Below are 13,600 nucleotides of genomic sequence, written 5' to 3'. Positions count from 1 at the left end.
TCTTTTCACAATTATGTTTAGCTACCCTATGTTTTACCTTCTGTTACCATGATAGGAATTCTCCTCCTCTCTCCTCCCACAGCCATGCAGTTTAACCCTCTTTTGTGATTGTAAGCGATTTCCCCTCTTTGCACAGCCATCTTTCCACAGAAATCACTCCCTTCATTTTCCTTCATCCTATCAAATGCTCTGTTCTGAACTGTCTTCTGCCTGACTGCCTCACTTGGGTGGTGAGGTGTGTGAAGTTGCTCTCTGCATTCAGGTAGAGCCCTCACTGTGTTTGTGGGGAAGGAAGTTCCCTTTGCTTGCTTCAGGACACAATGAGCACTGTTCTGATGGACTCATATATCATCGGTCATGGCTGAAACCACAACACATCATCATCCTGCAGCTGATTTTCTGCTTCAGGTGACACCATTTTCAGGAGACCCCACACCTTCCTTAGTTTGGTTTTAAATGCTGTTTTCTCAAGAGCCCCATCCTGCATGCATTTGTATATGTTTTCTCCTCTTCTCTGGAGGACACCTCTTCCCACTTATATACACACATGCACACAAACTGACACATGTATTTCTGTGTATTTAATATAACTCCCCAAATCCAGCCACTGTTAGTGTGGCACCATCTTCCAATTAGAAACAATCTGCAGATGTCATGTATCTGTCAGCCTTTGAAGTCAGTCTCCTGCTGGACTGAAATATTTCCATACTGGACCTTCTCTAAGTAGCTCTATTCCTCCCCCCCACCAAATCTTCCACAGAAGCTCTCATATATATTCTCCACCAATACCTTATTAGCAAATATTAGCTTTAGCAGAGTTATTACTTTCATTGAATTTTCAACTATCTGAATCATAAAGTTTTCCTTTACATAATTTAGGGTCCTTGTTGATGCTCTAGAGTTGGCTATATTTGTAACTCAGGAAATAACTGAGTAGTTAAAGCTTCCCAGGAGAACAGCTATGTGCAATTTAGAATACCTTGGGAATTGAGCTGCAAATATTTCATTTTGGTTTGCCTCCTCTCCTCTCTTTTAAAAAATTCATTTATTATTGGTCTTTGAATTCTCTAAAACAAGATCTTCTTCCTCTCATTTTTCAAACTGGTATTATTAATATGTTTTGATACATGTAAAGTTCTTAACTGAAATTCAATTAACTCAATTTATGAAAAAGGACAAAGACATTCAAAAGCAAAAACAAAAAAATTAATATCATAGGTAAATATAAAAAGAAAATTCAAGGAAAATGCATATTGGGCTTTAACATTCAACTCTATCACCTTTATCAGCATTTCTAAATTGAATACTCTCTTAAAGGCCCTTTTGAAGGCAGGGGCAAGGGTGGACAAAAACAAGATTTCAGGATTTCCCAGTTGCAACATTATTTAAAAAAAACATTTTATGCATAAAATCATAAAACTGGGTATAAATCCCTTAACCTTTATAGACTTACATGACTCTAAAATCTGGTTGTAAATCATACACATAGGTAACCACTAAAATTAACAACATTAATTTAATGGAGCAGATGATATTTTATTAAAATTAATTTCCAAGTTGCAATGTGAGTATGGTCCTGACTACTGCCAGAGCATCACTTTTAACTTTGGTCTGTGCCATATGACAACAGAGTTCTCTTTCCACATGGCTTCATTCAAACTTTTGAGAACCTTCATTACTATAGTGGACCCTGGGATCATTCAGCGTTCCTTGGGAGAAATGTACTGCTGAACCTTAAGTCCACCTCTGTATTTTTTCATTAGTCTGAAACAACAGAATACATACTCTTTTATGTTATTGTAATAATAGACACAAATCTGAAAATTTAAATCTAATTGTAGTCATAAAACATCCAGAATATATATATATATATATATTATATTTTTTTAAATTTTTTTTCAACGTTTTTTATTTATTTTTTGGGACAGAGAGAGACAGAGCATGAACGGGCAAGGGGCAGAGAGAAAGGGAGACACAGAATCGGAAACAGGCTCCAGGCTCTGAGCATTCAGCCCAGAGCCCGACGCGGGGCTCGAACTCACGGACCGCGAGATCGTGACCTGGCTGAAGTCGGACGCTTAACCGACTGCGCCACCCAGGCGCCCCAATATATTTTTAAAGAATATTTTACAAATGAAAACACTAGATTAAAAAAATAAACAAGTAAAATTCCCATGGGTGCTGTGAGTGTGTGTGTGTGTGTGTGTGTACATAACTTACAGAGTCACATACATAATATCTCCAAAGACATCTACTTCATCTTATGTAGGTTTTTTTTTTTTTTGAGCTTTACTGAGATATAACTGACATATAACATTTTTAGGTTTGAAGTGTACAACATGTTGATTTGATGAATTTATGTATTGCAAATGACTACCACCCAGCAAAAGCTAACACTGCCATCTCATCACATGATTAGCCTGTCTTAGTTGTGGTGAGAAGATACAAGATATACTCTCATTGCAACATATCATTATTTATAATCTTTGTGGGCTTTTTTTATGTCTTTCCTTTTTTTAATGTTTAATAATTTTTGAGAGACAGAGCCTGAGTGGGGGAGGGGCAGAGAGAGAGACACACACACACACACACACACACACACACACACACACAGAACATGAAGCAGGCTCCTTGTTCTGAGCTGTCAGCACAGAGCTGGATGTGTGGCTTGAACTCAAGAACTGGGAGATCACGACCTGAGCCGAAGTCGGATATCCAACTGACTGAACCCCACTATAATCTTTGTAGGGTATTTTGACATCAGTTTGAAAAACATTGCCTTACACCTTTCCATCATTATAAATATGTACTGGTCACCTATAATAGATACCAGATCCGCTGTGGGAGGTTTGGTGTTAAAAAATGAAGACCACTGACATGATTCTTATCCATGTGGTATTTACAGCCCCAGAAAATAAGTGCATAAATAATTAAATCCAGTGTTGTAATTCTATGAAGAAGTCCAGGATCTTCTCTATTAACATTGCATTACAAAGAGAGTGGAAGTTTAAAATGATGAGTCTGTATTAGAGGTTATTCACTCTATCCACTACTGTCTATTTATTAAAGCAGAGAGGCATGCAATATATTTTAGGTATTATCCCAATAACAAGGGTGGAAATATAAAGACATTTTCTGGTAAACTTTAGTTTCTCAAAATGCCAGTTTTCAAATTTTTGAATACTAGCATCTACAGAGTTATCCATACAATAGAGGCACTGTTCGTAAGACTGGTTCAAAATATTTGTAATAATTAAATAGTCATGCTCTAGGTATCCATGTTATCCAGATGCTCCTACACCTATCTGTGTATATAATTGAGATGTGGCTTCTATTTTAAGTACACATGATTTTTATACATGCACTGTGCTGCATTCAGATGTAAGGTTGTAAAACTTTCAGCATCTAATATACAAGCCCCAGGTGGCATTTACTAACCCCTCTGTCTCAAACATGCTCCCAGTCCCCATGGCACTCACCATTCCTTAACCTGCTTTGCATTCACCACTTGTCATCCTCCAAAACTAATATGCTTATTTACTTATATACTTTCTTTGTCTCACTGGACATAGCCTCAAGGATCATGACCTTTGCCTGTTTGCCAGCCAGCATTCTCAGCTCCTGGAATATTGTCTAGTGTACCTTAGATATTGATTAAATATCTGTTATGTGAATCACTTTTTTTTTTTTTGTATTTTCAGAGGCAAAATATAAAAACAAAAGCAGACCTAAAGAACACAAACAAAAATCTTAAAGCTACTTAATTTCACTTTTCAGGAAGATTTTATTTTGATTGAATTCCAACTTGTCTCTTATCTGATTTCTTAAAGGCGGTGGTTGTCAAAGAGGAGTCTTCAGACCAGTATCAATGGCCTCACCTGGGAACTTTAAAATGCATATTCTCAGCCCCACTTTGAACACACTAAATCAGAAGAACTTGGGAGTTGGGCTCAGCAATCTGTGTTTTAAAGAGCTCTCAGGGTGAATCTGATGCACAGTGAAGTTTGAGAATCACTGCCTGAAAGCATGGATTTCTTCTATCTGCACTTCTTCCTTAAAAACAAAACAAAATGACCCTGCATCTTAACTGCATGTCCCATGTTTAGTGGAATTGAAAATGACAACTTTGCCTGCAAAATTCCTTTCCTCCAATAGCTTTTGGCATTTCTTTGCCATTTCTGAGTATTTCCACTCTTTACAAATAGCTAGAGGTGGTTTAACGATGTACAAAAGTCATTTCCAAATATCTTTCCTGTTCTCCTAAGCTATTTTATCTCTTATGAGAAAATTAAATGCTAAAATTAAAAACTGAATACCATAAATTTGTGGGAAACTGGATAATACCAATGAACTCCTCCTGGTTTTATTACTTTGAGTCTTGAGCCACAGACACTTTCTTTTTGAGGAGAAGCCAACAGCCCTTAAGTGCAGAAATTCTACACAAGGCTGAATAGGTGTAAATTCTCTACACTGGTTGTACCAGCTGTTCAGAGTCCTGAACCTCTCTGTATCTCAGTTTTGTAATCTGTAAAGTATGATAATAATAAAGCATGTCTCAAAGGGTAGTTATGAGGATCAGGTTATTTAATATATGGAAAGTTCTTAACTGTGCTAGGCACCAATAAGCACTATGTAATTTGAGACATTACCATTGAGTTGTAATGAATTCTACCTTATGAAGAACCACTAGATAAGATTTGCTTAAGGGTAAGAATTTTAAAGACCTATAAGAGTTTTCGAAATTAGAAAGTTATCATTCATGTTACTTGATTTTCCTCTTGGATGCCCTTATTTAACATAAAAAATTCTCCTCCATGTGCTTCCTGTAAATAAGAGTTCAACACAGCCGTAAACATCAAGGAAGGAGCCAGGTTTGTAAGAACACTTAAGCATTTTTTAAAAAGTTATTCTCTGAGCTCTTCTTCCTGCTGTTCCCTGTTGTTTCCTTCTTTTCCCTCAAACAACATCATCATTCTAACAAGTGACTTTATCATTCTTTAGGTTCTAGTACTGTACAGACTCAATGAATGGTCTCTGCCCCATTCGGAGAGATAGATTTATCCAGTTACTCCACTCTATTTGCCCCCGTCCATGCCTGCTAATGAAACCCAGGTTTGACAGCAGGTAAATTGGGCTGTGGGTATCTGTCTGGGGTATATCTACCCAAGGAGTGCACAAGGCTTCCCAAGGTATGTGTGGCAGGGCACTGAGAGTCTGTTTTGCCCATGGAGAATAGATTTGGACTAACCTGTTTCAAAGTCAGTCCCTGCAAGACTCCTGGTAATTTGTACTGGTTCCATGCACTTAAGAGGATACGTTCAAGATCTCAGATTTCCTAAATCAATCTGCCTAAGAAAGGCACTGAGATTGAATTGTAATTCTAGTGATCCTTTTGACTGTTCCCATTTTTATAAATTGTCCAGGAAATAATTTACCTTTATTTGTCACCATCATCCAACTATTACAAAAAAAATCACTCTTGAAGGAGAATCCCACCAAACTAAAGCACAGATGTAATGAAGGGAAAGGACAAAGACATCATAGCAAAGCACATATCTTCTCTATCTTGTAATTAGAGAAAGAGACATTTTCTGGTAGGGAACAATGTGATTTGGCATATTAAAATAAACAACATTCAATTTTACCCACCTTTCTGGGTGTATTGGGTTAAACAAGGTCCTTCTAAGTAAAAGAGAAATACACCTTAAAAGTCATTTGATAAAGCCTGGTAAAATGTTAACAATATACTGTCCAGATATTGTGAAATTGAATGAATTTAATACTGAGTTACAAAGCCCTTTGCAAGTCAGGTATTTTTCAATTCATTGCTTTAAAAAAAGCTGAAGGAGGAACTAATTGAATTGTCAGCTGTGAGATCATTAAAATAATTTTTGAAGCTATATTTCTGTGTGATTTTTGGCACATATCTTGGAAGAGGTTCAAAGAATTGAGTGGCACTGCTATACAAGATTTTCCCTCGCTTATGTGAACTAGGTTTCTCTCAAACAAAAATAGAAATTGAATCAGTCCTGAGCCCTATCTTATTCTAGCACTAAGGTTATTTATTCAAGGTATGATTTTATTTTTATTTATTTTGTTTCAGTTTATTTATTTTGAGAGAGAGAGAGAGAGAGCGCATGCAAGCAGGGAGGAGCAAAGGGAAAGGGAGAGAGAGTATCCTAAGCAGACTCTGGGCTGATAGCATGGAGCCTAATTCGGGGCTCAAACTCACTAACCATGGAACCATGACCTGAGTTGAAATCAAGAGTCAGACACTCTACCTACTGAGCCACCCATGCACCCCTCAAAGTAATTTTAAAAAACCTCATCTACCCCATTAAGTACTATATATCCAGCAAAAGGTTACTTTTTATGTTTAATTATTACTTAATAAGATGAACAATATATTTATGTTGTTTTATCAATACTGTCCTTGTAATAGCTAATTTTAAAAGAAAATAGCATTACTCAGAGCTTTATGATTATAGAACATATAAGAAATTTCAATTTCCATCTCTCTCTGTATATTTGCAAATAAATATGGTAGCTGATCAATAAAAGGTTTTAAGTATGAAAGTTTACATCAAGACAAAATCCTGCAGAAGACATATATTGGAAACATAAGTTCAAGTTTTAAAAAGGAACAATTCACAATTTATGACTAATAAAGAACTTTTTCATGATTTTGAAACTAGATAATCAAATCAGTATTGCATTTAAATTTTATTGAAAATATGTGTGTGTATATAGATATAGATACATAGATACATATATAAAGGAATATTGTGACATTTTAATTTTAAAATTGTGAATATTCTCCACAGGCCAGAAGTGCATCCTTTTAACTTAAATTTTAAAAATTATATGACTTAGGGGCATCTGGGTGGCTCAGTTGGTTCAGCGTTCAACTTCTACTCAGGTCATGATCTTGTGGTTCATGAGTTCAAGCACCACATTGTGCTTGCTGTTGTCAGAGCTGAGCCCAGTTTAGATCCTCTGTCCCTCTCTCTCTGTCCCTCCCTGACTTGTGCCCTCTCAAAAATAAATTTAAAAAGTTAAATATATATATCAACTTAAAATTTTTGAGACGTTACATAATTGACCAAAATAAAAGCAAGAATATTTGTTTGCACTTTGTCACTTGGGTTTGTGTGGTTCTGGGGACTAGAATGTGACTCCCTTTACTCTGTCCCAGTTTACCATCCACTTCCAGGCTTGACAGTTCCTGGCACTGAACAATTAGAACTTCATTGTTAGAAGTTATTCAAATAGAAATTTGGTGTTTATGAAAACACAGCTGTTATAAAGAAAGGTTGCACAGGAAACTTCATCAATCATTTTCAACTGAAAGTGAATGAATGTGTTTATCTTTTTTGTTCTTTTTTTCCCCTAAGAAATGCTTTTGAAAGGGTAGAGTGCAAGGTCCATTAAGAGCTTTTTAGTTTGCATTAGGGAAATGGAAAGTTGCTGCAGAAGGACAAAACTGCAGAGTGAAGCTAGGGTCCCAGGATATGAAGGAAACTGCATACATTCAATTTTTTTTTTATTACTATGACACACCTGTGAAGGTGGCAAAGAGTCACTCAATGATACTTGAATTATTACTATCTAATTTTAAATGTGGTTGAGCTTCCAAAACTCATCTTGCTGATCTTAGACTTACTTAGAAACGATTACAAAAGTAGGGGCACCTGGATGGCTGTCAGCTGAGCATCTGATTCTTGACTGTGGCTCAGCTCATGATCCCAGGGTGTGGGATTGTGCCCCATGTCTGGCTTCATCCTGAGCATGGAGCTTGCTTGAGATTCTCTCTCCCTTTCCCTCTTCCCCTCTCCCCCACTCATGCTTTCTGTCTCTCAAAAAAAAAAAACAAAAATAGATCTATAACTACTGGTGTTAAGGGATACCTGTGATAAAGTTCCAAAAAAAAAGCTTCATAGGAATATTAGAGTATAATTCTATTTCAGGTAAATAAATCAACACAGTCTTTATTTATGTGAATATGTGTATGTAAAAAGTGAGATGTAGAAGGAGAGGTAACAAGAGTGTTACCAAATTAAGGACCTCATTTGTTCACACATTTAAATATGGTTATTTTATTTTTGTAGTTTGAAAAACAGCAAATAAAGAAAATTTAGAAGAGAAAGGTTTCTTCCTGCCATCCTGTGAAAGCATCTAATTATCACCCCACCCCTAACTCAAAGCTGCCGGAACCTGCTGAATGATAGGTGACCTGTACATACAAAGACTTCTGTGATTGGAAGCTAGTATTATTTCTATGTGTCCTACCAACCAGGGAGAGTACTTTGCTAGACAGAGCATTTTCCCCTTTCAACAGAAGCTGTCATTTTAGTGCTCCAGTATTATTCTGCTCCCATGGCCATTCAGGCTGTGTCTGGCTGGCCATTTTGCTAAGGGAAAACAGCATGTCCAAAAGTTCATGCTCTCTCTTCCATTGTCAGTGTCTTTGGTGTTCTTGTCTCCTGAGCCTTGTAGAAAGATCTCTGCTTTCAGTCAAAATGGGATCAGATTTGGTGAGATGAGGCAGTGTTTTTTGTTTGTTTGTTTGTTTTGTCTTCTCATCTGGAGGTGCTGGATTGATGTTCCTTGTGCCCAGAAGGTGGGCCTCAGACCTGTTTGCTGGGACATCTTATGGGAATAGCACAGCTATAACTGGACCTCACTATTTGCCCAGATACCGTAACTCAGGTTTAGACTAGAGGGGTGAGTGGCAGGTGGGCATATACCTGGGGCCCTTGAAACACACCATTCTTTGCAAGCCCACATTTACAAGGGATTCTCTTCCATTTTCTTTCAATGGATTGTAAAATCCTGGGGAACATATGCTAATTTTCCTTCTGACCAGCAGGCATATTTATTTCTTCATTAAACCTAATAGCCTGCAAGTCATTCATACCAAACAACAAATTCCACTTACATTCACAGCTTCCAATTGTTGAGTATGTGCGAGGTTGAGGAGGTAGAGGTTAGCTTTTTTTTTTTTTTTTTTAGATTAGCTTTTTACCATAATGATAACCCATGTGACATCAGCCACTTTGTTTTCTGGGCTGGGGGTGGGTAGGGGGTGGCAGTAGGAGGGAAGAGGAACTCTGATCACTTTCTTCTTACCTCTGCTGACATCTTCAGAGGCAGCCAGGACTTCCTAAAAATTGATGGCTTTCTAAGGTGAATTTTATCAATCCATGTTATAAATTATAATTTTCAGGATTTGGGTAGCTTAGGGGTAAAAGGAGATTATCAATACCAGGGAGGGCTGGTGGTAAATATGTCCAATTTTTGACTAACAAGTTAGGTATTTGCTTTGTAGATTATCTGTGACCTATTTGAAATACTGATCCACTTTCTTGCCCCTATGCCCCTGGGCCATGTCTCCCACAAGGTGGTAAATGTGCTCAAGAAATATAAACTAATTTTCATATAAGCCTGGGGGGAAAAATAAGATGGAAAGCAAATATATGGCAAAGATCTTCACATAATATGCTCCTAAATCAAATAGAAATGATTTTGTATCATCAGTTCTTCAGGATAATTCAGGCCACTGTTACCCTATACTTAGGAAGTTTCATCAATAATTGATTGTTTCCTTTTAGCATGGGGCTATTTTGTTCCATTTACTCCTCAGAATACAGCAACCACATTTATGAAACAGCCTCTCAACACTCTCTTCTCCCTTTCCCCACCTCCATTCCTCATTGTTTCCCTCCCCTACTCCCCTCCCCTCCCCCAATGTCCTCCATCTCCACTCCCCACCCTCCTCCTTCACAGGTGTACCATAGATGACCGAGTCACCCGGGTGGCCTGGCTAAACCGCAGCACCATCCTCTATGCTGGGAATGACAAGTGGTCCATAGACCCTCGTGTGATCATCCTGGTCAACACACCAACCCAATACAGCATCATGATCCAGAACGTGGATGTGTATGACGAAGGCCCTTACACCTGCTCTGTGCAAACAGACAACCACCCGAAAACTTCCCGGGTCCACCTCATAGTGCAAGGTGAGTTACAGCTGGATTCGGGGCTTGGTGGACCTGTCGATGATGGAAGGGAAACATTATCTCAGTCTTTGCTTCTATTCTTGTGTGAAGACATGAGAAACATTTTCCTCTGTGGAACCCAGAGACTGAGTGTATGTTCTGGATTCCTTCCCATCTGCTGAATTCTTGACTAAGTACTGCATATCTTCACAGTCTCTCAATTGTACCTTTGGTCCTTCTGTTCTTGTTAATAAGTTGTTTGGCACGTGCTTGTTGAGCTTCTTAAGTTACTTAGCACTCTAAAGTAGGGCAAGAAACATTAAAAAAAATAGAGGTGGTATTACTCTCTGTGCCTTTTAATTATCTTTCACGGGATTATTTCATAATAAAAGGTTAACACTGATTTGATGTTATATGACTTGTGACTAGTTTTGCATGGTTGTTGGGTGTGCATATTCCAGAAGGGGTTCTGGATTCTGCATTCGAGTCCAACCCAGCATGGTGGCTGGGTCTGTGCATCCTGTTAGCCTCACAATGGAGTGTATATTAAAAGGGATACTAGTCAAAATGCTATCTCCGGGTCTATGTCAGAAATACATCCATATAATTTTTAAAAAGGGGAGGTTTTCCTTAACATCCCCTCTCATTCTCTCTTTTAAAATCTGTGTCAGGATACCCAGACATATTATACAATAGTTTTTCATTAGAATTTCACATTGTAGGAAAAAAACTAAGGCTGAAGAAATGTCAGAATCCCAGATATTAACTATTAAATATTAGGAATTAAAAGCACATTCAAATAGCAGCTATGAGAATTTGGGAGCCATTTTAAAACAAGGAAGCAATACAAATTAACTTATTTTGAACTGCCCCTAACTAACATCACCACTCTGCCCCACCATTTCTATGTAAAGTAATTTATCTCAGGTGTTGACTTATGGTAACAATGAAGTACTAAGGATACTACTGGCCATCCCCCAGTGACACAGACTTCCTCCACCAAATGAGAGACTTGGGTGGACCTTTCTCAGAGTCTCCTATACTTACCTCTTGGAGCTGTACACTGAAATCTCAGAAAGAGTCCCTGTGTGTGATTCAAGTTTTAAAAAGTGCCTTTTATCAATTCCCATCTGTAGTATATTTGACGAATTGTTTTCAGTTTATGAAATGTTTACTGCATCCTGGCTTAGATAATGTGGATGTTTTCACCCCTACTTTACTAAAAAAAAAAAATACTTTACTCACATCAGTTGGTTTCATGGAGAGTTTGAATAGGGGTTAGTGTCTTTTCACACTTCATTCACTTGTAAAAATCAGAGTGGCCATTCTTTCTTTTGGCTAAAACAGCTCTTTGCTAGCTTAACATCCAGGTCTCTGGTTTTTGGGACATTTGTAATGGCATGTGCTGGATCAGAAATCATTCTGCTGCAGCTTTCTTTTCCACCAGGCCCTGGGTGCTGCCATATTGCTTGAAGCCCAGCCTCAGTTCAGCCTCCAAGCCCTTGTCTCATCCCCAAGTGCTTTCAGACACCCACATTGGCCTGCATACCACAGATGTCTGTACACTCTGCTGTTTCCATTCTCCACTCATGTCCCACCCAGGGCTATGGCTTGGTGATGATCACTGCTTTGGAACTACAAGACGGCCTGCCATCTGGAGATAAAGGCAGCTGTCATGTCTGATGCTTCTTCTCAGAGGATGGTGGAGGCACTTGGTGAGATCAGTTATCTGAGATGAGCTGGAATGTCTGTTGAAAGTTTCTGGGGGTGCAGAAAACAAGGGGGTGTGAGTTCTCACTACCCCGCCTGCCACCTGGGCTTAGTTCCAGAGGAGCTGAAATTCTCAGCTTTGGAAGTGACGCCTCCATGGCACCTTCGTGGCCTTGACAGCAAAGTTATCTTCAAATTCAGGAAATGCAGCACTGAAATAAAAAAGAACTGTCAGGCACTGTACAGAAACAGACTCAAACAGAACAAGGCTATCACTTTTCAGGAAATAAGACAGATTGTGTAAGCATGTCAAAGTCAATACAGGCCATAAAGTGCTAGTGATGGAGAGCTTCAGGGATAATGTGCTTCATAAGGCCCTTGGAGCAATTCGTTGGGCTGGATATAGAACCCAGTGGTGTTTCCCTGTGGGCTTCATAGGTTTGGGTCAGAAAGAGTCCAAGAAGAGGCGAGAGCAGAGCCATGGAGTGACTGCAGTTTCAGAGGTCAGTTCCTCACAGTCTCCACATTGCAGACCAAGTGACTCTTATAACTCTGGGCAACTGAGGTGTGAAATCCAATGCAAAAGATCAGGGCGGGTGGAGGTGGGAGGAGATGACCTTCCCTTGAACACTTAGCAGATGGGCCTTTACATTTACTGAGAGGTAAAAAGAAGGCACTCACAGAGCTGCATTCTCTTCTGTCTTGGTTAGCAATGGGTGACTTGTTCTTTCTTTGGAGACGAGTTGAATTTCTAGTGGGAGGAAGCAGAGACCCCACTGCTCAATTAGAGAGAAGTCCAAGAGTCCTCCTTCTTCCCAGCAGCTATCGGCTTTTGTCCAGTCTATAGATTAATTTTTCAGACTTAGTGTTAGTTCAGGTTAGATAAAGATAATGAAAGTTTCCTAATCCTCTTAAAGAAGATTTATCTGACTGAGTAGAAAGCTTTTGGAATACAATAAGGCATGTATAAAACTGAGGCCTAATCTTGCCTTTAATTTCAAACTGCTGATGGTTATTGATTTTGCAATGAGAAAAACTGAAAAATTTCCGAGCTGCAACATCTGTTGAGAGAGAGAGAGAGAGAAAGAGATGTTTATGTATCTTCTGTCCATTTGAGAATGTTAGAATCTCGTCACCTCTGCCAACCAAGTGCCATTAGCAGAAGGGAGAGCAGTCCCATGGGGCCCTGGCTTTGCTGCTCCCTGTTGCCGCAAAGTGAGGAACTCAGAGAGGCTCTGTCACTAACCTCAGAGCCTGTCCTTTACTGTTTTATAAGGTGGCCTTTGCCACATACCTGATAGCATTAGTTTCCAAGTCCTCTTCAAGAGAGCTGCATTCGTTAAAATACTATCACTGATACCCATGACACGTCTTGGCCTCTGAGGGAATAATTTTAAAAAGCACCATGTGAATATGTATGATAATGTGACCTAGACTGTATACTTAGGTATTAAGAAAATCCAGAGCAAGAGAGAGGTGTTGCTGTGGAGTCAGATTAGTCAGGTAGGAAAATCAAACTGGCAGCTCTGTTGGGGATGGAGTAAAGTGGAGAGAAGCAGAAGTATTGGGGAGGAGGTTACTCCTGTCACCCAAATGTGTGATGTGGGTGGGTTGTATGTCTACCTGTGGAAATGGAGAAGGTTCAAGATATTGTCCAAGGGAAATTGAGAGGATTAATCTTAATGCCTTAAAAGAGGAAGAATTAAAAGGATATCGTTTCCATTTTTGAGTTTGGGGAAATATCGACAGCATGGCTAATAATCATGGAATTAGGATCCTGGGCCTCTAGGATAGGAAAGCATTAGTCTTGCTAGGTTTAGGGACAAGGAAAGCACAAATATCAAACATGTGCTATAGAACTAAGGTGTAACTCAGGATCAGAAAAGGTATAT

General features: G+C 38.8%; 1 protein-coding gene across 9 annotated transcripts in view; it reads left to right on the top strand.

The window, feature by feature from the left end:
• Window positions 1-13,600, top strand: part of OPCML (opioid binding protein/cell adhesion molecule like) — a 1,085,522-nt gene that overhangs the window by 860,174 nt on the left and 211,748 nt on the right. For all 9 annotated transcript variants that reach the window (XM_040483570.1, XM_040483569.1, XM_040483571.1 and 6 more), the window contains one exon: window positions 9,787-10,019. In XM_040483570.1, the coding sequence (XP_040339504.1) occupies window positions 9,787-10,019 (233 nt within the window). The remainder of the gene's footprint in view (window positions 1-9,786; window positions 10,020-13,600) is intronic.

The sequence above is a fragment of the Herpailurus yagouaroundi genome, unplaced genomic scaffold, assembly GCF_014898765.1.
Source record: "Herpailurus yagouaroundi ecotype Mexico unplaced genomic scaffold, PumYag 161, whole genome shotgun sequence".
NCBI classification, from domain to species: Eukaryota; Metazoa; Chordata; class Mammalia; order Carnivora; family Felidae; genus Herpailurus; species Herpailurus yagouaroundi.
This window is presented reverse-complemented; position numbering and strand designations above follow the sequence as displayed.